Here is a 26,701-nt window from a genome sequence, read left to right as displayed (position 1 = left end):
CTTTGAAAACATGGTAAGTGAAAGAAGCCAGACACAAAAGGCCACGTATTGAATGATTCCCTTTATATGAAATGTTGGGAATAGGCAAAGCCATAGAGATAGAAAGTAGATCAGCCAGTGGTTGCCAGAGGATGGGAGGTAAGGGGTGTGGTCGGAGTGACTGATAACAGAAATGAATGATGAAAATGTTTTGGAATTAGATAGTGGTGATCGTTGCACAACCTTGTGAATACACCAAAAAAGCCGTGAATTCTGCACTTTTAAAAACACAATAATAAACTTTAAAAATTCGGAACCATAGTTTCCATGGAGCGCCTAGAACTCTGAAGGACGAACAGACAGGATTTAGATGAGCGGAGCTAGGGTGAGGGAGTCACGACTGAAAGAAAAGCAGAGGCAGGAGGAGGCTGTGCCGGAGCGGGGCAAGAACAGAGGAAGATGAGCAGTTCATGTTGTTAGTGAAGCAAAGTGAGCGTGAAGAGGAAGAGTGGGACCGGACGGGAAGGCGGAAGCTGTTGGAATGCCAAGGCAAGGCATCCGAGCTGCTCTGTGTGGGCTCTAGGGAGCCTTGAAAGGCTTGCTGTCGTTGCACCCCATCAGTAATGTCTTGGTGCCGGGCTTCCCGGATTTGAGAGTACCATGCCTGTTGACGGCTATTACTTGTGCTTCCTTTGTTCTTGTTTTCACTCGTGAAAACACACAGCACCGTGAGTCCACGTCTTCCATCTCCCCATTTTTCAGACAGAGAAACCAAAGTTCCAAGCTGTTATCAATAAAAAGCCAACCACTGAGGGACGGAGACTGGAGTCAACGCCAGAGCCCAGTGCTCTGCCTCCTCGGGACCTCCCTTCTCTCTCCATTCCGTTTTCTCACCTTTCTCTCATCATCATGGCCTTTGCTCTCCCAGGCAATAAATGAAGCCCTGGAATCAGTAGATCTTGACATTTTCAGCTAAGTGTGTAAATATTTCTTTTTTTTTTTTTCTTAAGATTTTATTTATTTATTTGACAGACAGAGATCACAAGGAGGCAGAAAGGCAGGCAGGGAGAGAGGGGGAAGCAGGTTCCCTGCTGAGCAGAGAGCCCCATGCGGGGCTTGATCCCAGGACCCTGGGATCATGACCTAAGCTGAAGGCAGAGGCTTTAACCCACTGAGCCACCCAGGCGCCCCACGTGTAAATACTTCTTAACTTTTTGGTTTCCAGGGCTCATTTACCTCCCAATTCATGCAAGCCAGCAGTCACAAAGGCAGGATTCAGTACCAAGAAGGTAGTTGTGAGATACCGTGGGATAGTCAGTTGTTTCGATGTCAACTTCACAAGGTATTAAGAAGGTGTAAGTACTTTCTCTACAGAACAGCTATTTAAATTCTGCCCTGGAGCCACCCTGTCTTTAGGAAGGTTGGAATTTGAAGGCAAGTTAAGGAAGATGAGTAGTGAGAGAACTCACAAGTAAAATAGCAAGTTCCTCCTTAGACTTATGTTTAAGGATGATTTACTTGACTCTTAGAAGGAATCCATCTGTTTTACTGGGACCGCTCTGAGGTAGCGGCTAGAAGGGTGCCCTGGCCTTGCTCCTCTCAGACCAGACAGCACGCAACCTGTGTGCCCCTTTATTTCAAATACAAATTAAAGTTCGTAATCTCACCAGGTGTGATTAAGATGATCCTTGAAACTGTTCACACACTTAATAAGCCCAATTATACTTTTTATTAACCCTGACATAGTTCATTTTGTTGCTGAGTCATAAGTTTAACGTTTTTAACTGATTGAAGCATCAGTTTCTCCTTCTTTGGTCACGTCGAGATCTTGGGCAGTGTACTTAGGAAAAGTGCATGTAAATGATGTCCATACGGTTTTGGCAACTCATCTTTAGAGTCTTACGTTAGACCTTTGTCCTCGGTTTTCCTGTCCTAGTGGTGTCTCTGCTGTCCCTGAGGAAGCTGGAACGTTGGGAATGAATTGAGCCTCAGGGAATGGATCACAGGCACTGAGCTACCAAAGACCTAATTAGGTCATTCCTCATGTCCACCTGCCAGGGCATGATTGCTAAAGTTTTCTTTCATAGGGGAAGTCTGTTTTTGAAAGCAGGTTTGCACTTGATGTCCGACTTCTATTTTCCATTATTAGTAACCTGACTTTAGATAAGGGCAAAAAGAATGGTGACTTTTTTTCTTAATGGGTTAAGATGTTTATTCATTCATTCATGTTTATCGAGCAAGTACTGTGTGTGAGGGTGCTGCTGCGCTCAGTCATTGCTGAGAAAGTCATTCCCTACCTTCGTGGAATTTACATTTGTTGGTGGGGAGGAGAGGAGAGGGTGGGAGGCAGGGAGCAATCCACTCATACATGAACAGAGGTGAAGTGTGGCTTTGACGGGTGCTGTGGAGAAACAGTTAAGCATGGCATCAAAGCCTGTGTTCGGGACATTTCACCTGACAGAGAGGGGAAGAAAAGGGTGACCTATAAGCTGAGGTCTGGTGGGTGATTACAAATGAGCCTAGTAAAGAAGGGAGGGAAGATTGCCCCAGACGGAGGGAACAGCAAAGGCACAGTACTGTGGCAGGGAGGAGCCTGCAGGCAGTAGGGCCCACATGAGTGCCTGTGTTGTATAGGACCCTAAGATCAGTGAAGAAAGGGGTAGGCTGGGTGGGCTCGGGCCCCCAGTCAGCCCCACTCTAACTAGAGGACTCTGCTTTCTTCTCTATTTCATTGAGTCTCCTCTAAAGATTGTGAAATCTTTAGAAATCTTGTGAAAACAAGGTTCAGTTGCTTTTATTTATTTACTTTTAAACATTTTCTTTATTTGAGAAAGAGAGCATGAGAGGGGAGGTCAGAGGTAGAAGCAGACTCCCCATGGAGTTGGGGGCCCAATGCAGGACTCGATCCCAGGGCTCTGGGATCATGACCCGAGCCGAAGGCAGCCCCTTAACCAACCGAGCCACCCAGGTGCCCCAGTTCTGTTGATTTTAAAGCAACAACAAATGTCTATCTCCAAGCTCTGCTTCAGCACACAGCCCTTAACCTTATGAAAAACATCCTCATTGCAGATGAAAAAGGCAAAACCCCCATGGAGTTAATTGTGGCCAGTGGTTTTCAAATAGTTTTTTTTTTAGCAATAGAATCCATTTTTGAAATGAAATCTAATATGGTGTCGAAAACTTAAGTGATTTTTATTTTCTTCTTCATGCCTTTTTTTCTTGTATTTTTCACATTTTATGGTATGAAAATTTATTGCTTTTATAATCAGAACATAATGTTTTTTAAATTATGTGGCTGCTGAGAAAAACTGACTTGTTTCATGGTAACGAGGTTCCGGGACTAGCAGAGATTGAAACAGATGGCTCCCCCTGTTGGAGTACCCCCTGTTGACCTTTTCACAACTGGGGATTACTGAGGCACAGGGTGACCATGGCTTTTTCACTATGATATCGTATGATGACAGCAGAAACCTTACTGACAAACAGATGTTTTTCCCAAGTGGAGCTTTTCTTAATGAAATGGTTGCTTAGAAACCAGACCATAATAATAACTTTTCTATATTTAGTTTATAAAGAGACTCAGTTTGAAAAATTATTAATTCTGAGAATTCTAATCAGATGAAATTGAACATGTTCATTGTTTCTTGCCTTGCAGTTCAGCAACCAAATGGTTAAATTTGTAGCAAAATTTCATCCGGATGCGTCTGTCCAGATGATGTTCGTAACAAGGACAGACAAGGAAAATGACAGCTCAGAGAGCCACCCTGCTCTTCTCTTAACTGTGCTTCTCTAGTGGCACAGCATGTTTGATCTCTCAGCGGCATGTGTTAGGAGCCGAGACATGTAACACTTATTAGGTTGCTGAGAGGATCAGTTAGGTCAGTGGGTCAAAAATTATAAAATGTGAAAATAACTTCATTTCACGTTAAGCTCAGTGAGACAGCAGTTTAAAGGGGGGCGCCTCAGGAGTGAAGATGCTTTCGTAGGATAACCATTTATGGAAAATACGATATGCTAACCATTACTAATAACAAAGAAACCTCAACATGTACCGTATTTGTCAGGTGAATTAAGACATTACATTTTAAAATCAAAGTTGGCAAAACCCAGAAGAAAATGTATTTATGCCTTCCATTTCTGATAATGACAAGACAAGTCAGCTGAAAACAATCATTATGTAGGGTAACATTTAAAATATTTAAAAAGCATTAAAGAACGAACAAGAAAGCACAGATGTGCCCAAACCAACATCTTAAGAAAAAGACAGGATCGTGAAAGGTAAGCTGATCATAAGAACCTTCATTTTCCCTCAAGGCGTTTGATGAAATTAAGCTGTGAGTTTCTAGGCTTTGAAGGGCGAGTTGCAGAGATGAAGGCCCAAACCCATCTTGAAGTGGGGAGTGTAATAGAAGACCTCCAACTTTAAGCTTAGACCCCAAATAAATACACCTTTGCGGGGGCACCTGGTTGGGTCAGTTGTTAAGTGTCTGCCTTTGGCTCAGGTCGTGATCCCAGAGTCCTGGGATCGAGCCCCACATTGGGCTCCCTGCTCAGGGGGAAGTCTGCTTTTCCCTTTCCCACTCCCCCTCCTTGTGTTCCCTTTCTCACTGTGTCTTTCTCTGTCAAATAAATAAATAAATAAAAATCTATTTAAAAAAATACACCTTCAGGCAGATCGGAGGAGAGGGCATTGTCTTGGCACTAAGTAGAGGAAGCAGGAAGGAAAGAAAACCTGGCCCTAAGATGTAATCACTGAATGGACTACATCTTCTGCAAATTTGCATTTAAAAGCAGGCTCCATGTCCAGATTGGAGTCCGCCATAGGGCTTGGTCTCCTGACCCTGAGATCTTGACCTGAGCCAAAATCAAGAGTCATATGCCTAACCCACTGAGCCACCCAGAAGCCGCAGAGTTTAAAATTTCTGTAGTGGTAATATATGTGTGTATCTTGTAGAAACAAAAGAATATCTCCTATGGAGGAAGGCACCTTCATCCTAGACCCCAAAGAAACCCCCCCAATAATTTCTTTTTATTTTTTAATTTTTTAGTAATAAAACATTTTTATCATGGTAATATATATAACATAAAATTTGCTCTTTTAACCATATATACCCACAATGTTGTATCATAACTATCTGTTTCCAAAATTTTTTAAAAATTCATTTATTTGAGGGAAAGCGAGAGAGAGAGAGTGAGAGTGAGCATGCACATGCATGAGTGGATGGAAGGGCAGAGAGAGGAGAGAGAAAATCCAAAACAGACTTCCTGCTCAGTCACTTAACTGACTGAGCCATCCAGGCACCCCTCCAAAACATTTTCATCACCCCAAACAGAAGTCTATAACCGTTAAGCAGTAATTCCCCATTCACTCCTCATAAAAATTATTTTATATTTCTGTATGAACAATAATCAGTACAAAGTCACAGAATACCCAGCACAAGGAAACAAGATCCCAGAAGTTCTTATTTTATTTATTTAAAAATTTCATTTATTTGAGAGAATGAGAGAGAGAGAAGAAGTGGGGGTTGGCAGAGGGCAGAGGGAGAAGCAGACTTCCCACTGAGCAGGGAGGCTGACTTAGGACTTGTTGACCCCAGAATCATAACCTGACCTGAAGGCAGATGCTTAAATGGCTGTGCCACCTAGGCATCCCAGATCCAAGAAGATTTTAGGTATTAGAATTGTTACACACGAATTAAGAAGCAACCAGGTTTAGGATAGTAAAAGAAATGCAAGACAAACTTGAAAATGTCTTCAGGGATAGGAAACAACCAAAACTGATACAGCGGATTTGGGAAAACAAAAACAAATAGAATGTCTGAAAATAAAAAGATAGAATAAGTAAAATTAAAAACTCAGTGGATGGGTTTTACAACAGACACACCTGAAGAGAGAATTAATGAACCAGAAAGTAGAAAGGGAAAAATTAGGCTGGGTGTAACACAGAGAGAGGATATTTAGTCTGTGATGGAGAAGTCAAAAAGGAAAGATTAATGGATTTGGTCTCTTAGAAGTTTAAAACTCATTTATGTCAAAAACAGCCTTATTAAAATGAAAATATAATACAGAAAAATAGGCAACAAAAAGGACAAGCATCATTCTTTAAAGACAGAAAGTAGATTTGCGGTCACCTAGAGCTGGTGAGTCTGGGTGGAGAAAGAAAATGCCTGCTAATGGGTAGGAGGTTTCTTTTCGCAGTAATCCAGATGTCCTAGAATTAAATAGTGATGCTGGTTGCACAACTACATGAATATAGTGAAGACTACTGAATTGCACACATTAAAATGGTGAATTTGGGTCACCTGGGTGGCTCAGTGGGTTAAAGACTCTGCCTTCGGCTCAGGTCTGGGATCGAGCCCGGCATCAGGCTCTCTGCTCAGTGCGGCTCCTGCTTCCTCCTCTCTCTACCTGCCTCTCTGCCTACTTGTGATCTCTATCAAATAAATAAATGAAATCTTAAAAACAAATAAATAAAATCGTGAATTTTATGGCATGGGAATTCTATCTCAGTAAACCTGTTTCTTACAGAAGGGACAAGCAAACAGTTAATTTCTTCATTGCATAAAGAGCTCATAGAGATTGATGAAAATATCCAGTACATAAATGGATAAAAATAAATAGGCGATTCGTGGTAGAGGAATAAAACTAATATAATTTTGGTAAAATATTTGACTTTTCTAATAAGCAAAGAAAGGTAGATTAAAATAATAATTAAATGTAACTTTTTGTGACATTTCAAAAAACACGGTTTTGTCTTTTAAATGAGACTACCCAGCGCTCACTGAGGCACCCTTGGTCGCTCTTGGTGGGAAAACTACTGGGGACATTTTTGCAATGTCGCTTTGAAATGTTCATGCCTTTGGAGCCAGTTATTTCTGTTTGGGGAATCCACGCTAAGACATAAGTAGGGGGTGGGTGCCTAGTGTGGTTCCAGCTAAAACTTCTCTGGAACTTTTTTCACACTGAATAATTATGCTGTTAGTTCTTGGGCCCAGACGTAGCTCGGAGTTGCAGGACCCAGTGTCTTTTGCTGCACAGCTTTCCTGCTCGTTCTCCAGCAAGCTCTACCCTGCCCTATACCCTTTTTTGACTCCTCCCTCCCTAAGCTCTCATTATTCCTAACTCGCACTATCTACCACACTTTTTTTTTTTTTTGAGATTGAGAGAGAGCACTAGTAGGGAAAGTGGCAGAGGGAGAAGCAGGCTCTCTGAGCCGAAGACAGACAGACAGTGACTGAACCACCCAGGTGCCCCTCAACCGCACTGTCTTATAATCATTGGCTAATTTGTCTCTTTCTCTAGACAGGCACTGTCCTATTATATTTGTATCACTTAGTAACAGTATCTGGCACATAGTACATACTCTATTAATAGGTGAATGCATGAAAGAATTTTTTCCATTGCCTTTATTTAAAGATGTTTTCCAAACATGGTTTATGCCATAGCTGCAGAGTACTTCTATATATTCTTACATAACTGATTTAGGTTTGGGATTTTTGTTTGTTTGTTTTTTTACTCCTCTCCCCCCACCTTTTTAAATAAATTTTATTTATTTATTTGGCAGAGAGAGAGCACAGGCAGGCAGAGTAGCAAGTAGAGGGAGAAGGAGAAGCAGGCTCCCTGCTGAGCAAGGAGCCCAATGTAGGCTGGATCACAGGACCCCGGGATCATGACCTAAGCTGATAGCAGTGGCTTAATCAACTGAGCCACCCAGGTGCCCCTCCCCACCTTTTTTAAAGTTTTTTGTTTTTGTTTTGTTATTTTTGTTTTGTTTTGTTTTGTTTTGAGTAATCTCTATACCCATGTGGGGCTTGAACTCATGACAATGAGATCAAGAGTCTATCCTCCACTGACCTAGCCAGCCAGATGCCTCCCTATCTCCGTGTTGTTGTTGTTGTTTTTTTTAAAGATTTTATTTATTTATTTGACAGAGAGAAATCACAAGTAGGCAGAGAGGCAGGCAGAGAGAGAGGAAGGGAAGCAGGCCCCCCCACCCCCCCGAGCAGGGAGCCCGATGCGGGACTCGATCCCAGGACCCTGAGATCATGACCTGAGCCGAAGGCAGCGGCTTAACCCACTGAGCCACCCAGACGCCCCTCCGTGTTTTTAACTGAAGTAAAATTTGAAAGAAATCCTTTTTCTATCATCCTTATTGCTATGACTTATAATATTACTATTGAAGTGTTCAGTGTTATTGTTGAACCACCTCAAGTTACCTAGTGTAAAAGTGATGTCATCTGGGGTGATAAACTCCCCCATCCTCCCTTTCTTAAAAAAATATTTATTTCAGAGAGAGAGTGCACAAGTGGGAGGGAGACAGGCCGAGGCAGAGGAAGAAGCGGACTCCAACTCGATCCCAGGACCCTGGATCATGACCGGATCTGAAAGCAGACGCTTAACTGACTGAGCCACCCAGGGGCCCCTCCAACCTCCCTTTAAAAAGAAAGCTGTTAAAATGAAGTTATCCACAATAAAAACTGTGTGAGAGAGAGAGTGTGTGTATGTGTGTGTGTGTGACTTAGGAAATGGTGTATGAATGAGAGGGTGTGAAAATATTTGTGTTGATTTCAGGTGACTTAAAAAAAAAACTGCTTACCTGGAATATGATTCGTATACTATACAGTATGCCCTTTTTAAGTGTAAAATACAATAGCTGTTAGTATACACACAGAGTTGTGCATCTATTACTGCAATTAATTTTACAACATCTTCATTATCTTAAAGAGATTCTCTCCCCTTAAGTCCTCAATGCTCCCATACCTCCCAAAGATGATTTTTATTTTACTTTCTTCTTTTGCTTTTCTCTAGTATTTGAATCTTTCAGTGTGACCATGTATTATTTATGCCACCAGGGGAATAAGAAACGTTCTTCTGATAGTGCAAGCAAATTTTTTAAAGGTTTCTCCTTTCCGCTTTATGGGTGCCCTACTTAGCACGGGGATTTTAACCTGAGGGCTGTATGGACTCCTAGAAGGCCCATGCCTAGGTTTATAGGCAGAGTGTTTGTGTGTGTGTGTGCCTTTATCAGGGGAGAAGGGGCTCTTTGGATGAAATGTATAGTAGCTCTGCCTGGTTTCCATATGAAACTACAGTTTAAGCTCTGCATGTCACGGTTACTGACTTAACAGACAACTTTCTAAGCAAGTCCTAGCCTGGAGTGCCTATCACAGAGACTCGCCTAATCCTTTCATCAGGGCTTGTGCTAGGCTTAATGCAGGAAAAAAGGAGCAATTTCATTAGCGTTGGTGTCTCGCCTGTGTCACTGCTTGGTGCCCAAAGCGCAGAGCAAGTCTCCTAGCCCTGAGACACTGGAGAACGGGAAGGATCAGCCCTGTCTTGTTGGAGCTGCAGGCCAGGTGACAACTCCCCGGGGAGGCTTTGGCTCCATCAGACGAAGGAGAACCTGACGCATCAGTCCGCTCTGCTGATTCTGCAGCTTCTCTCTGCATGTGCTTGGGGTGAAATGCCGGTAGAAAACTTTGGCAAAAATGAGTCTGCAGTTTAGTTTGTATTCCTCCCACCAGGACCACCCATCTTGGGGTCTTTAGGAGATGTAAAGAGTTTTATTTTCTTATCAAGAGTCAGCTAAAAGGGAACTACTCACTATTTTATGGGAAATTGGAAGGCCTTTTTTTCTTTTTTAACCAGTAACTGTTTGATATCGTAAAGAGAATGTTGGGACACCCAGGTGGCTCAGTTGGTTAAACGTCTGCCTTTCAGCTCAGGTCATGATCCCCGGGTCCTGGGATTGAGTCCCAAGCCCGGGGGGGGGGGGAGTGGGGGGGGCCTGCTCAGCAGGAAGCCTGCTTCTCCTTCTTTTTTTTTTTTTTTTTTTTAAAGATTTTATTTATTTATCAGAGAGAGAGCGAGCACAGGCAGACAGAATGGCAGGCAGAGGCAGAGGGAGAAGCAGGCTCCCTGCTGAGCAAGGAGCCCAATGTGGGACTCGATCCCAGGACGCTGGGATCATGACCTGAGCCGAAGGCAGCTGCTTAACCAACTGAGCCACCCAGGCGTCCCCCTGCTTTTCCTTCTGCCTCTGCCTGCCTCTCTCCTTCCCCCAACCCTGCTTGTGCGCTCTTGCTCTGTCCTGTGCTCTCTCTCTCTCTCTCTCAAATAAAAATCTTAAAAATAAATAAATAAAGAGAATGCTAATGTCCTTTTTTTTACTCTTGGAAAGCTACATAAAGAGAATTAAATGAATGACATCCTGCTTCTTTAGTTCTCACCCCGAAACAGCTGAAATGTGGGTTTCTTGGAATGAGTAGGGCAGTGATTACCCCGAAAGCAGAGGTAATTGCTGTTTTCCTGTCCTTCCTTCCTCACTTCTGCCTTCAGCCAGTATTCAGGCAGCTTTGTTCGTGTTTCTGCACATAGAACAGAACCCTTGATGGTGGCGGCTTCTGGAGGCTCCGTTTTCCTCTTTCTCTCCCTTACCCCTTCCTCTCTATCGCTCACAGGAGTCTGATAGAGGCAGCTCTGACAAGGTGGACTCTAAGCTTTTGAGAGATATTTTGGATTTTGCGCATTCGGGGAGGGTAGAATAAGAGATCTAGGGGGCTTTCAGTATCGAGTAGAATGGAGATGTGTGAGGATCACTGGTTAAAAACGGGAACTCCTGAAAATCCAAGTTCTCAATTTCCTTTTGTACAGCTCCTCAGTTACCACTAATGTCAGCAGCATCTCGAGTTAGAATCATTTGTGAATTTCATTAACATCAGTCACCTCCCTTTGTGACAGGCTAAATAAAGATACTGAGTATGAATGAAGCAGTCCCTATGAAGCCCCACTAGACCCACTAGAGTCTAGAGAATTCTGGCCTTTCTCTTATGGGATGCAGAGTACAGAGTGCCTCTCTTTCCTCTGACCTTGGAGTTCAGTAAAAAATATATTTTATGGAGTAAGGCCGTTTCATATACTTGACAGTGTAAGGTCTGCTATCTTTGGGGTTAGGATTTGCAAAGCTAGTATTATTCCAGCAGTTACTTTCTCCCAGGCACTGCTGCTGGGGGGCCCACAGCATAGCCGAGTACAGGTTTGCACTTCTGCTCAGCCATGTGCCAAATATTGTGGGTCATATTTTTCACCCTTGTGTTCCTTAACTTCTCCTTTCATAAAATTAGGGATAAGAATAATACCTACTTGAAAGGACTCTTGGGAGAATTAAATGGATGAATGCATTAAAATTGCTTAGAACAGTCGGGCATGTTGAAAACACTGAGTAAATATTCGGAATGTTATTACTATCTTTGCTATTAGGTATTTTTTTATTGTAATAATTTGTGATCCACCTGGTTTCCAGCAAGTATAGTTAACTATGAGCAAATAGAGATGCACTCCTTTTAACATTTCCCCTCAAAAACGGGAACTAGAGAACAATTTAAGCAAAACACATTGGCATTATTTTAGTATTTGAATTTATTATTTAAAGATTTATTGATTTATTAGAGCAAGCAAGAGCATGGAGGATAGAGGGAGAGAGAGTCTTAAGCAGACTCCATGCTGAGCCTGACATGGGGCTCAATCTCACGGCCCTGAGATCATGACCTGAGCTGGATGATTAACTGGCTATACCACCCAGGCACACTTCAAATGTATTATTTCGATCATGACTTAAAGAGATAAACCCTAGGGGCGCCTGGGTGGCTCAGTGGGTTAAAGCCTCTACCTTTGGCTCAGGTCATGATCCCAGGGTCCTGGGATCGAGCCCCACATCAGGCTCTCTGCTCTGTGGGGAGCCTGCTTCCTCCTTTCTCTCTCTGCCTGCCTCTCTGCCTACTTGTGATCTTGGTCTGTCAAATAAATAAATAAAATCTTTAAAAAAAAAAAAAAAAAAGGGCACCTGGGTGACTCAGTGGGTTAAGCCGCTGCCTTCGGCTCAGGTCACGATCTCAGAGTCCTGGGATCAAGTCCCACATCGGGCTCTCTGCTCAGCAGGGAGCCTGCTTCCCTCTCTCTCTTTCTCTTTCTGCCTACCTCTCTGCCTACTTGTGATCTCTCTCTGTCAAATAAATAAATAAAAATCTCTTTAAAAAAATAAAAATAAATTTTTAAAAATTAAAAATTAAAAAAAAAAGAGAGAGAGAGATAAACCCTAGGTATGGTTCTCCCAGATCTTTAGCTGTTAACTGTGACAGTTTATTAGTCTAACCCTGTTTTTTCTTCAGGCCTGCATAACACTCACTCATATTGAATCTTTATAAATTTGTTGGGGCTTGTCCACACTTAGCACAGCTTTGGAGCTGTAGAGAAACTTAACGTCAAATTGGCATCTAGACACATTGCCATTTACTGTAATTACAAAGACAGACCAGCCATCCAGTTGAATTCCCCACACTTCCTTGATTTAATAACCAACTTCCCCAGTTTGTGCAACTTCCTGGATTTTTGGAGCTGAAATTATTGTTGGCTTTCATCATAATGAAAGGTCTCAAGTGTAACAACTGAAGTACCCTGCTAAGGAAGGATATTTTCCCTCTCTTCAGGTTTTAGCCTTTCGTATCTTTGTGTCATCAAGCTGCAAGAGAGGACAGGTACAGATCGGTGATGATTTTTTTTGTAATCAAAGGAAAAGTCTCCTGTGCCTGACCTCTTCTCTTACGCATCACTGTTCTTGCACTGTGCTTCCTCTGTACATTAATATGCTTTTTATCTTCTTTCTAGTTTTTAAAATAAACTTGCTTTCATTAATTACTTTGAACATAGTTTGTAATGAGTCAAAAAGCTTATCTCCTGCCCAGCTTCTTCCCCCTCACTGTTCCAGTCCCCAAAGATAACCATTCCTTTCCCACCCCTTTTGAATAGTTTCTTCTAGTGATTACCTTCCCATTTATTAATAGAATGTTCACATGTATTTCTTTTTTTTTTTCCTTTAAAGATTTTATTTTTTTATTTTTTATTTTTTTTAAGATTTTATTTTTTATTTGACAGAGAGATCACAAGTAGGCAGAGAGGCAGGCAGAGAGAGAGAGAGGAGGAAGCAGGCTCCCCGCTGAGCAGAGAGCCCGACGCGGGACTCGATCCCAGGACCCTGAGTTCATGACCTGAGCCGAAGGCAGCGGCTTAACCCACTGAGCCACCCAGGCGCCCCTAAAGATTTTGTTTTTAAGTAATCTCTACACCAACACGGGGCTCGAACCTACAACCCTGAGATCCAGAGTCATAAGCTCCTCTGATTGAGCCAGCCAAGCATCCCATATTTCTCTTGATTTAAAAAAACTTTGGGCATTATCTACTCATTTTCTGTATGTTGGATGAGGATTTTAACACATGCACACATATACGTAGACATGCACACCCGTGGCCTTCCCCTCCTGCCATTTCCGCGTCGATTTTGGGCTACCTCATTAGGCTGTATTTACTGTTGACTATTTGGGTATTACTCATTGCTGAGCCTAGTGTTCAGTCTTCCTTATCCTTTTGTTTAGTTTTCTATGTAATTATTGCTCACTTCTTCCAAATGATTTAACAGCCATATTGAATATGTGTCATTATGTTGTCCCGTCTTCGTTCTCTTTACGCAGACTCAGCCTTTGACACCTGTCCTGTTCTCTTTATTCTTGTCTTTGGGTTTATACCCTTTTTACTCCTCAGTTGTTACTTTCGTAGTTCAAGAGGAATAAAATAGAAACATTTGTGGTCATTCTACAACACTTGATTGCAAATTCTTTTTACATTCTCGGCTCTAAAAGAGGATGGTCTATTTTAAAAGACCACGTCCTTTATCACAGACTGTTTTCAACTTACATTTTTAGAATTTATATTTGGTAGATAATACATCACATGGTTCAAAGTTCAAAAGGTACAAAAAGATACAGAAGAAAAACTTTCTTCTCTCATATCTTTCCCCATTTCCCTCCCCAGAAACAACCAAAACCATGAGTTTCTTGTGTATCCTTCCAGAAATATTTTATGAGTATGTTTTTCCCTTTTGTACAGAAATAGTTGAATTCTGTACACATAGTTTGTGACTTTGCGTTCTACCTAACAGTAGATCTTATAATGTATTCCATAACGGTTCTTAAAAAGCTTTTTGATGGGCGCCTGGGTGGCTCAGTGGGTTAAAGCCTCTGCCTTCTGCTCAGGTCATGATCTCAGGATCCTTGGATCGAGCCCCGCATCGGGCTCTCTGCTCTGCAGGGAGCCTGCTTCCTCCTCCCCCTCTGCCTGCCTCTCTGCCTACTTGTGATCTGTCTCTCTCTCTCTCTGTCAAATAAATAATAAATAAAATCTTTAAAAAAAAAAAAGCTTTTTTTTGGGACGCCTGGGTGGCTCAGTTGGTTAAGCAGCTGCCTTCGGCTCAGGTCATGATCCCAGCGTCCTGGGATCGAGTCCCACATTGGGCTCCTTGCTCCACGGGGAGTCTGCTTCTCCCTCTGACTCTGCCTTCCACTCTGTCTGCCTGTGCTCGCTCTCCCTCTGAAAAATAAATAAATAAAATCTTTTAAAAAAATTTAAAAAAAAAAGCTTTTTAAATTTTTTTATGGATACATTCTATCCCATTATTTGACTGACTACAACTTAATCAGTCCTCTATTGATAAATATTTAATTTGTTTCCAGTCTTTTCTTTACCGGTAGTACTTCAGTGATGATTTTGTACGTAAATAATTTTCTGTTTGTGCTAGCATAGCTGCTAGGACAAATTCCTAGAGTTTCTGGCTTAACATAGAACTTAGAATTTTAGCATAATATATTTTCTTAAACATGTTAGGTTTTGTGAAATGTGAAGTACTTGACCTTTCTCCTCATTCAGATAAAAAATCCTTTGCTTTGCTGTCTGTCCACCCTCACCCTACAGGGGCAACCAAAATAGATTTGATACAAAAGGAAGGTGATACTTTTGTTTGTAGCACTGGATTTCCCTTTATATTTAAGATGAGCTATATTATTTTCTCCTTTTTTCTTCTATTCTAGAAACCCAAATGGATAGATATGAAAAAGCTTTGATATTTTTTTTGATATTTTTTTAAATAATAACTTTTTGGGATATATTTCACATACCATCCAATTCACTCATTTAAAGTGTACAATTCAGTGGTTTTAGTACGTTCACAGAGTGTGTACCCATTACCACAATCAATTTTGGAAGGTTTTTATTGCTCCAGAAAGAAACTCCACATCCATTAGCAGTCACTTCCTATTTCCTCTTACTTCCTGTAGCCCTAAGTAACCACTAAATCTACTTTCTGTCTATTCTGATTTGCCTATTCTGGGCATTTCATGTAAATGGAATCACAATATGTGGAGTTTTGTGTTTCTTACAGTTTTGTCAGCAGAAATACCTGAGAAGTTTGAGGGAGTAGGTGGTTTTCCAGGTTGATGTGAGTATTTTGGGAGATAGGTTGTTACGTGTCCAGGAGAACATGGCAGGTTAGTTTTAAAGTGGAGATTGGCTTAGCACGTTCTTGGGATAGAGCCAGTCAGCAAAGACTTAAACTAGCAAAGAGTTAAACTATCTTTCCTGCAATGCAAGACCGTTGTGTAAGGTAAGACAACACCTAGGCTCCTTTTACTGACGAAGGTCTGCAGAATCACTGAACACCTTTTTGGGAATCATCTGGAAGTCAACACTGTTGGGATTAGAATACATTTCCAGCTTTGTGAAGAAAGTCTTTTGGGGAGACAAATGATGGTTTTACAGAGTTGTCAGGCTCTATTTTGATGCATAATGTGCTTTTATTAATATTTTTTTCACCTGAGTTAATTTGCCTATATCCTATGCTTTGCCTGAAAATCCAGATCAGAATGTTTTCATGAACCTTGGCCGTTTTAGGTTCACCTTTACTTTCTGTGCAACTTATCTGTTATGCCACATCTTGAAATACGTAGTCATTTTCCTGTGATCAGAGCTGGAACAGGTATTTCTCACACAGTCATTTGGTTCTTTTTGCCAAAGGGATTGATGTGTCATGTTTCCTTGAAGCCTGTGCTGACCCAGAAATTACCGCACTTTTAAATTACAAAGGAATTATCAAGGGCGAGAGACCAAGGGTCATGTGAGGGTTATGGCCATGCTTCCTCATTGTCAAAATTCATTTTCAAATATGAAGCAAAAACAGCCGCACAAAATTTCATCTCTTTAATTGTTACACAGTCTTAACCATCGTATGTGATTCTCTTTGCTGCTTTGGCGTAAGAGTAAGGCAGGAGCTGCCCTTGTCCTCTAGGGATTTATAAACTCGTAGGTAGCAGCTGTGTCCTAGAAGGTAAAACTCAAAACAGTGAGCGGGCCATTTGGCAGCAGTTTGGGGAAAAGGCCATCAAGAAGATAAACAATTGCTAACATGGGACTGTGGGAAGCAAGGAAACTGGGCTTTGCTATTGGCAACCTTTTAATGCAGGAGTGGAAGAATTTAAAACTCCCTAGTGGAATTAAAAGTTTGGCATTATAGGAAAAGTACGTAAGTGAGTAAAAATTTCAAAAAAAATTTTTAATCTGAAGAAGAATGTGTTAGGATTCCTTTGGATGAAAAAAAAAATCAAACTGGCATATACATAAAAGGATTTTGTTTTGATTCATGTATGCAGAGAGTTTAGTGGGTGGAAATACAGTTGGATCCAGAGGTTCAAAGCATGACATCAGGTCTCTTCCTTATTTCCTTCCCTTTTTTGGCTTGACCTTCTTCTGTGTTGACTTTATTTTTGGGTGGGTTTTCTCCCCATAGTGGTCACAGGCAGCTCCAGGCTAATAATTTCAACAGGGAAGTGGGGAAAAAGCTTTTTTTCTTTTTCCCAGTAGTTCCGATGTGAGCTCCAGAATTGAGTCTCATTGCCCAGTCCTGAGCCCATCATTGCGTGGGCATGGGATGGAATGTCCTAACTGGCCAGCCTGGGATATGAATTTACACGTGGAGGGGGAGAAAGCTGGTAGTTAGCTCCACTCACACCACAGAGACTAAGGATAGGAAAGAGATAGTTCCCAAAGGACCACCAGATTTTGCTAGCAGAAGACAGAGTAGATGCTGTGTGCAACCAAAATGTATGTCTGCTACAGCAAGGAAATCAAGAGCTCATTTGGTTTTGATGTATGTAGCAGGATATGTTGTGAGAAGTAAATAACTATTTTCTGCTAAAGATTAATGAGAGAAAATAGGCATAAATGACAGTAGGAGGGACTTAGAATTAAATGTTTTTCAGAAAAGCTAGATATAGATCAAAGTTTTATAAACCAAATCCCATGTTCCCACCAATCTCCATTATAAAATCACAGCTATATTCCGAAAAGCAAACAAATCTGCCAGATTTCTGACTTGGGAACTTCTGATGAAAAGTAGATTCTGATTGCCATAGATCTCTGATATACACCAGGCCTTGCAGTTGTCAGTGATACGATGGCTGCCAGAACGCCAGTTACCAACTACTGATTCACTTTTGCTTTGCGCTTTTTGGAAGATTTGGAAGCTATTTCCTTTCTCTCCCTTAGTAAACAATTTATTTATCTTTCTGTTAGCCACAGACATTCTCCCCATGGCAAAATATCTTTAACTCCACCTTGGACCTCCAAGAACTTCCCCATCATTTTGCATAATGGAGCTAACTACAAGTGCACGGTCACATTGTGCCAACAGGGTAACTGTCTAATTCAGGTTCTGCCATAGTCTGAAACTTCCTTAAGAGCAGAGCTTCTGCTTGTACAAAACTGGAGGCCACATAAAGGAAGATGTGGCTTAGGACCACATGCAGGGACTTTCCAGGCTTTTTGGAAGCAATGAAAAGATAGGGGTGGGGAAGGTAAAAAAGAGGCAGACAGGTGCAGCCCTCACCAGGTGTACTGCCTTTGTGCCTGTCTGAGTCATAATACAATGGAATCACAACCTATCACATAGAAAATAGGGGTGCCTGGGTGGCTCAGTTGGTTAAACATCCGACTCTTCTTATCAGCACAGATCATGATCCCGGGGTTCTGAGATCCAGGCCAGCGTCCATCTGGCTGTGCGCTCAGCAGGGAGTCTGCTTCAGGATTCTCTCTCTCCCTCTGCCCCTCTTCTCTCTCTCTTACTCTCTCTCTCAAATAAATAAATAAATTTTTTTAAAAATAAAGATTTTATTTATTTGACAGACAGAGATCAAAAGTAGGCAGAGAGAAAGAGGAGGAAGCAGGTTCCCTGCCAAGCAGAGAGTCCGATGCAGGGCTCGATCCCGGGACTCTGGGATCATGACCTGAGCTGAAAGTAGAGGCTTTAACCCACTGAGCCACCCAGGCGCCCCATCAAATAAATAAATAAATAAATAAATCTTTAAAAAAAAAAAAAGGATATAGTATGAATAGTATGTAGACTTTGCCTGCATGAGTGTCAAGTTAAAAGAAAAGGTGAGAGAAAGGTATCAACACCATTAATTAATGAAAATCACATTTTGGGGTGCCTCGGTGGCTCAGTGGGTTAAGTCTCTGCCTTCGGCTCAGGTCCTGATCTCAAAGTCCTGGGATCGAACCCTGCATTGGGCTCTCTACTCGGCAGGGAGCCTGCTTCCCCCACCTCCCCGCCTGCCTCTCTGCCTGCTTGTGATCTCTCTCTCTCTCTCTGTCAAATAAATAAATATAATCTTAAAAAAAAAATAAAATGGGAGATTGGTAAACTCAGATGAAAAATGATTGAGAATTTTTTTTTAATTTAATTTAATTTTTTCAGAGTTCCAAGATTCATTGTTTATGCACCACACCAGTGCTTCGTGCAATCCGTGCCCTCCTTAATGCCTACCACCAGGCTCGCCCATCCCCTCACGCCTCCTCTCTTAAGCATTTCTATTACTCCTTCCCTGTCTTCTCTTGCTTAATTCCTGAGATTTATATCAGGACTGTATCTTCGAGCCTTTTATGACTTCATTGAACAAGTACATACTGAGTAGAACAGTAGGTACTGAGCACCTGCTATGTGCTGGCACTCTTCTAGACATTGAGGCTACAGCAGAGAACAACAAAAAACAATCCATAACTTTGTAAAGTTTACATTCTAAGGAGGAGAGCAGTCAGTAAAGAAACACATACTGTTAGATACCGTGCCAGGTAATAATAGGTGCTGAGAAGAAAAGGGAAGCAGGGTGAAGGGGATTTTAAAGATCGGTCGGGGAAGGAGGCTGCTGTGTTCTATGTTCTGTGTGATAAGTGTGATACTTGAACAGAGACATGATGGGGTTCGGGGAGCAAGCTGTAAGCCTGCCTGGAGGAGGAGCAGCCTAGGCAGAGGGGATGCCAGGGAAGACCATGGGCCCAAAGCAGCTTGGTCTACTCCAAGAACAGTGAGGAGAACAGAATCGCTGAGGACGGTGAGCAAGGGAGAAGATATGGTCAAAGCTGAGGTCAGAGAGTGAGCAAAGGCAGGTGGCAGTGTGGGGTTGCTCATATTCAGGGTGGAAGGGAAACCACTGAGGGCTTTGCACAGAAGAGTGTTGGGGCCTGACTTGTTTTAACCAGGTGGTTCCAGCTGCAGTGAGGGTATCGGGTAAAACACCAGAGCCTCCTGGGGAAGAGAAGAAAAGCAGCAGGCCGCAAATAATGGACCAGAGTAGTTGAGGTAGAGGTGGTAAAAGGAAGCATTTCCCCCTACATATATTTTGAAACCCTTGTTTGTTTTTCCTCCCCTTGTCTGTTTTTCTTTTCTTCTTGATATTCTTTAGAAGTGTGTAATGTGTTCCACCCAAGTAACAGAACTTGTATTAGCATAGTTTGGAGACCAGGATCTTGATTTCTGATTCTATCTTAGGTCCTATCTCCCCTCCTCTCTCTACCCCTGTGAAGTTTGCTCAGTACGGGGCGGGGCTCGGACCATGACCTAACTCGGAGATGCTAACTTGATGGCAGAAGGGGTCGACAAGTACAGCCAGCCCCACTTACCTGCCGTTCTGCTTTCCACAGCCCACAGTCTCAGTTACCTGAGGTCACCTGTGGTCTGGAAGCAGAGAAGCCTCCTCCTGACTGACTGACCACCAGAAGGTCGGTTGTAACCTAACACTCTGTCACAATGCCTCCGTCATCCGCCTCACTTCATCTCATCGTGGAGGCATTTTATGATCTCACGTCAGCACAAGAAGGGTGTGTAGAGTACAATAAGGTATTTTGAGAGTGAGAAAGATCCCATTCACAAATAGGTGTTCTATTTTCGTTATTGTTGTTAATCTCTTACTGAGTCTCATTTATAAATTGAACTTGGTCATAGGTAGGTATGTAGGGAAAGAAACGAAGAATATAGAGTGTTTGGAGCTATCTACAGTTTCAGGCATCCACTGGGAGTCTTGGAACGTATTCCCTGCAGATAAGGCGGGGGTCTACTACTGTCCTTGGAATATGGACTCAAGAGCAGGACCTTCCCCGTTTCTGATCAGGGAACTCAGCCGTAAGCATGGGTCTCCACCGATCATGCCCAGAATCCTCTGAAGATATTTCCTTGTGGAAATTACTCTACTCGTTGACAGTTGTACGGAGAGTGCTCATATTGGAACAGAGAACTGCCGCAGAGACAGGAAGTGCTACCGTGCTTCGGCTGCTATGTTGGCAGGGATGATGGTAGTCAGAGAACCTTGGAGTCTCAGACTTGGAGGGCTCCCTAGAGGGTATTTAATCCAGTTTTCTCCTGCTGCTGTGTGAATTCCTGCCACAATATGTAATCATCTAGCCTCTGCTTTTAGACTCTAGGATCCATAAATCACAGAATCAGTGTTGGAAATGATCTTAGAGCTCATATAGGACTGAGACCAGAAAGATCCAGTAGTCTGAACTCCCAGACCGATGTTCTTCGCACTCACTATGTTGTCATTCCAAATAAAGGGCAGCCCTTCCTGGTAGAATTGCAGGGATGGGTTTAAGTATCTCCGCGTTCATCTCATCAGAGGCTGTCTGGGTTTATATGCCTTCCAACTTCAAATCATAATGAATCCTTTCTTTTTATTTTTAATCCCAGGGGTTGCCTTGCTCTCAGATGCATACCCTGAGAAAATCTTGCTTGGCCTGTTGGCTCAGTATGACAGTGATAAAGACAAGCACACAGCGGAGACCAGAATGAAAGTTGGGGAAGTCCTGATGCGAATTGTCAGAGCTTTAGGTGAGTTTTCCATCATCTGGAAAAGGGAGGGGGCAGTGTGGCTTTCAAACCCAACTCTGTGTACCTTGGAGGTTTCTTATGCTCGCTTGGTGAGGATAGTTTCAGGGATGAGAAGAACTACTTCCTGTTCAGGGATTTAGCAAATGTCCACATGCCTTTCAAGGGATTGGCAGCTGTAGTGCCCATCTTCCTACCACTGCTTGGTCTCCTCTCCTGAGCTATGCTGGGACCTGACTTTCATTGGAGCTGGAATGAGAAGTTTCACACTTGCTGAGCAGCAGTGAGCATAAAAAGAAGAGGAATGTCAGACAGGGAAGAAATAGTGCTAACTCTTGTTGAATGGCTACTGTGTGCTAGGCTGTCTGCATATAAAATCCATCTAATATTCCCAACAGATCGTGTCGAGAGGCTGTTGTTAGACCCATTTTATAGATGAGAAAATTGTGTGCAGAGGCCTTCAGCAGTTTGTCCAAGACTCATTCAGCTGCTAACTAAAGTGGTGCCAAGATTCGAACCCTCCAACTCAAAGGAAGTCGCTCCAGACAACATAGACTGAGAGTAGTAAGAGTATGAGCTCTTGAGTCACTGCCTGGGTTCAAATCCCAAATGGCTGCTATTGGCCATGTGACCATAGGAACATTTCTTAATCTCTTGGTGCCTCAGTGTCGTAGGATAGAGTGTGAAGATATTAATAGCACTTCCCTCAGATGGCTTTTTGTAAGGATTAAATAAGGTAATATTTAGAATAGTATTGGGTGTACTGTATAGGCTTAGTAAATTTTTATTTTTTGCTAAGAAGAAAGATTGCTCTCTTATATTTTAATTTTTTTAAAGATTTTGAGAGAGTATGAGCACACAAGCAGGGGGAGGGGCAGAGGAAGATGGAGAAGCAGACACCCCGCTGAGCGGGGAGCCCAATGCATTGGAGGCTTGGTCCCAGTAACTTTACATGTCCCTATAATTAGCCCGATTTCCAAAACAGTCTTCTGGCATTTCAAAGCGAACTCCATCAATTCTCAAAGTTCTAATGTTTCTGTAGCCTACATTTCCAACCAGCCAGCCATAAGACATTGCCTTAACTGTAACTGCTAATTTCTTTTTTTTTTTAATTACTTTTTTTAATTTTTAAAAATTTTAAAAATTTTTTATTTTTTATAAATATATAATGTATTTTTAGCCCCAGAGGTACAGGTCTGTGAATCGCCAGGTTTACACACTTCACAGCACTCACCATAGCCCATACATACCCTCTGCAATGTCCATAACCCCACCACCCTCTCCCGACTCCCTTCCCCCCAGCAACCCTCAGTTTGTTTTGTGAGATTAAGAGTCTCTTAAGGTTTGTCTCCCTCCTGATCCCATCTTGTTTCATTTATTCTTTTAACTGCTAATTTCTTTCTTTGTTGTTTTTTTTTTTTTTTTTTTTTAAAGACCCCATCCATTTATTTGACAGAGAGAGAGAGATCACAAGTAGGCAGAGAGGCAGGCAGAGAGAGGGGAGGAAGCAGGCTCCCTGCGGAGCAGAGAGCCCGATGTGGGGCTCGATCCCAGGACCCTGGGAGCATGACCTGAGCCAAAGGCAGAGGCTTTAACCCACTGAGCCACCCAGGCACCCCTTAACTGCTAATTTCTAATTCACATTACCCATGTGTCCAAGTGCATAGGTGAGGTGGTGTGTTGAAATCCCTTAAGTGCAAATTAAAGGCCACTTTTACAAAACAGCCAGTATACTTAGTTTACTAGTGATGTGGAAATCCTTGCGAATAGCCATTCTGTAAGACTTCCCTAAAAAGTACCCTAGTTTCTTTGGGCCAAGCTTTGCTCTCTTCCCACCTCCAGCTCTTCTTGGCAACAGCAGGGAATTCCAAGGAACAAGGCCCACAGTTGGGAGCCTGGCACAGGATCCTGCTGCTTTCTCTTGGCCTCATGTCTGGTTCCCTCACCGTGCCTACTTGTCTTCTTACCACTAGACCGTGGAGAAAAGCAGGAGCTTTTCTTCTTTCCATTTTTAAAAACCAAGCAATCACATAGACAGAGCAAAGAATTTATACAGTACACTCATGTCAATATAGAAAACTTCTAGTAACCCATAAAATTTCCTTTTGTCCTTTCCTAGTCTATACCTGCCCCAGAGGTAAGCACTATTCTGACTTTTTACCACCATCAGTTTCTTTAGATTGTTCTTGAACCTCATTTTAATGGAATTAAATCTCCATATTTATGGTATGCTAAGGGATCTAGACACTTGGGTAAATTCAGTTCAAATCTGGAGAGTAAGAATACTTCCTAGGCATGGTGTATACTGTATTTTCTGTTGTGTCACAGTAGGAGGCATATAATGTCTGCTTATCTCACTTTACTGATGTTGAGATTGATTAGTGGTGTTTCCAGTCAGGTATATCTGTTACAAACTTCCCCATCAACCCTCCTCCTATGGCTTTAAGTAGCCATTGATAATTATAGCCTAAATCAATTATTTCTTAGGGGTTATATTTTTTTACACATTAAGAAACAGGTACAGAGAGGGTTACTAATTTGCCTAATGTCACACAGCTAATTAATGGTGGATCCAGAATTTGAATCCAGACAGTCTGACTCCAGACCCAGTCTCTTACTGAAAACACCGTTACATCCTGAACATTCTCCCATGTCATTAAGCATCTTTTTCCTGTCATTAACATGGTCGTTTTCCACATCCTCTATAATTTTTAATGATTGCATGATATATCATTTGAATGTACCATAATTTTTTCAGCTGACCAACTTACAGGTTGTTCCAAGTTTTTGCTATTATGAATTACATTAAGGTGAATATTCTTGTAGCTAAACTTTGTGCAGATTCATGATCATTTCCAAGGAAGAATTTCTTTAATATTTACTATTATTATTTTTTAAAGATTTTATTTATTTATTTGACAGAGAGAGATCACAAGTAGACAGAGAGGCAGGCAGAGAGAGAGAGGGAAGCAGGCTCCCTGCTGAACCGAGAGCCCGATGCGGGACTCCATCCTAGAACCCTAAGATCATGACCTGAGCCGAAGGCAGCAGCTTAATCCACTGAACCACCCAGGCACCCTCCAAGGAAGAATTTCTAAGAGAAGAACTTGTTAAAAGCATGTACTTATTTATTTATTTATTAAGATTTTATTTTATTTTTTTAAAAAATTGATTGATTGATTGATTGATTGATTGATTTGACAGAGAGTCAGTGAGAGAGGCAACTCGAACAGGGGGAGTAGAAGAGGGAGAAGCAGGCCCTATAGAGCAAGGAACCCAACATGGGGCTTGATCCCAGAGCCCTGTGGTCATAACCTGAGCTAAAGGCAGGCACTTAATGACTGAGCCACCCAGGCTCCCCTAAAGAGTTTAATAGAGAGGGAGAGAGAGAAAGCAAGCATGAGTGAGGGCAGAGGGGGAAGGAGAAGCAGACTCCCTGCTGAACAGGGAGCTCACTCGGATGCAAGGCTTGATGTCAGGACACTGGGATCACGACCTGAGCTGACGGCAGATGCTCAACTGACTGAGCCTCCCGGGTATCCCAAAAGCATGTGTATACTTTTAAAGATATTTATTGCTGGGGCATCTGGGTGTCTCAGTGGGGTAAAGCCTCTGCCTTCAGCTCAGGTCATGATCCCAGGGTTCTGGGATCGAGCCCCACATTGGGCTCTCTGCTTGGCGGGGAGCCTGCTTCCTCCTCTCTCTCTGCCTGCCTCTCTGCCTGCTTGTGATCTTTGTCTGTCAAATAAATAAATAAAATCTTTTTTAAAAAAGATATTTATTGCTAAGTTGTCTTTCAGGGAGATCATGCCCATTTATTTATTGGTTTGTTTGTTTATTTACTTGTTTAAAATTTTAATTTGAGTATAGTTGACATACATTGTTACATGAGCTTCAAGCATACAACATAGTGATTTGACAAGTTTATGCATTATACTGTGCTCACCACACGTGTAACTACCATCTGCCACCGTATAACACTATTACAATATCATTGACTATATTCCTTATGCTGTGCCTTTTGTTCTTGTGATTTCCTCATTCCGTAACTGGAAGCCTATACCCCCCACTCTCCCTCCTCCATTTTGCCCATCCCCCTGAGATTGTGCCAGTCTCAATTTCAGTGTTTGAGAATATTTGTCTGTACCCTCATCAGTACTATATATGCTATGTATTTGTTAATCAAACACATGTATATCAAGAAATGCTGTCTTGTTTTGATTTCCATTAATTCAGTTGATAAGGTTAAATGTTTTCTGTGTATTTATTGGCTAAATTGTGTGTTTGTGAATTATCTGATTCTGTTCTTTTTTTTTTTTTTTTTAAGATTTTATTTATTTATTTGATAGAGTTAGAGAAAGAGCACATGTAGAGGGAATGAGAGAAGCAGGTTCCCCATTGAGCAAGGAGTCCAGTATAGGTCTCCATCCTAGGATTCTAGGATCACGACCCGAGCCAAAGGCAGATGCTTAACCAGCTGAGCCACCTAGACACCCCTCTCCATTTTTCTACTGGGGTATTGATTTTGTTATTTGATTTTTTTTTTTTTTAAGATTTTATTTATTTGTGAGAGAGGGAAATAGCGAGAGAGGGAACACAAACCACAGGGGAGCTGGAGAGGGAAAAGCAGGCTCCCCACCGACCAGGGAGCCTGATGTGGGGCTTGATCCCAGGACCCTGGGATCGTGACCTGAGCTAAAGGCAGACGCTTAACGATTGAGCCACCCAGGCGCCCCTGTTTTTTGATTTATAAAAGCTATATTTATTTAAAAATCAAGAACCACTGAAATTTATGTTGTGACTATTTGCTTTGGATTGTTTTCATTTTAGTTTTGTTCAAATTTTCTGTTTCATTTTGTTTTTGAAACACAAACTTTTTATTTTGATATAAACAAATCTTTTCCTGTATGGATTCTCTTTCATGTGTAAGGCTTTCTCAAATGAAGATTATATAAATATTAATCTATATATTTTAATTTCGGCTTTTCAATGTAGGAAATATTGTGGAAAGATTTTAGTTTAGTTTCTTTCATTTAAGGAACTATTTGGTTTTTTATTGTATTTCCAGAAATTTAATCTTAACACATTGCTAAATTACCAGTCACTCCAAATGTTTTTCCATGTATTTACTCCTCTATGGCCCAACATTGGTGTTGACAATAACCTGGGGACCATTACATGTCAATGTACTTTTTAAAACTTCTTTTCAAAATATGACATTGAATTACTTTGTGCAAGATAATGAATTGGTAATTGAGACATTACTTGAAAAGTAGAATTTAAGTGAAGGGAATTGGATACATATGTGAGGGTATTTCCTTCTGAGACTGTCCTGAGCATTATCCCGGATCTGATGCAGACGACATGGCTTTCTCACATATGCCAGATGCAATATCTGCTTTCTCTTCAGCAGGGGCTGAACAACATTACCCCATTCTTCTTTGTTCTTTAGCTTAGCGATTTTCAAATAGGGGAGTAGGGGAAGACTTTTGCCCCCTAGGAGACATTGGCAGTGTCTTGAGACCTTTTTAATTATTACAACCAGGGGCCTGGGGATGTTACTGGCATTTAATAACTATAAGCCAGGGATGCTCAGCATCCTACTGTGTGCAGGACAGGCCCCCTGCAATGGAGAATGATCTGGCCCAGAATGTCAGTAGAGCCCATTGTTGATACACCCAGTTGTAG

At 41.9% G+C, this 26,701-nt stretch overlaps 1 protein-coding gene across 2 annotated transcripts in view; it reads left to right on the top strand.

The window, feature by feature from the left end:
• TANGO6 (transport and golgi organization 6 homolog) overlaps positions 1 to 26,701 on the top strand; it is a 185,958-nt gene that overhangs the window by 87,964 nt on the left and 71,293 nt on the right. For both annotated transcript variants that reach the window (XM_059153126.1, XM_059153124.1), the window contains exon 15: positions 20,876 to 21,016. In XM_059153126.1, the coding sequence (XP_059009109.1) occupies positions 20,876 to 21,016 (141 nt within the window). The remainder of the gene's footprint in view (positions 1 to 20,875; positions 21,017 to 26,701) is intronic.

This window comes from Mustela lutreola, chromosome 16 (genome assembly GCF_030435805.1).
Source record: "Mustela lutreola isolate mMusLut2 chromosome 16, mMusLut2.pri, whole genome shotgun sequence".
NCBI classification, from domain to species: Eukaryota; Metazoa; Chordata; class Mammalia; order Carnivora; family Mustelidae; genus Mustela; species Mustela lutreola.
This window is presented reverse-complemented; position numbering and strand designations above follow the sequence as displayed.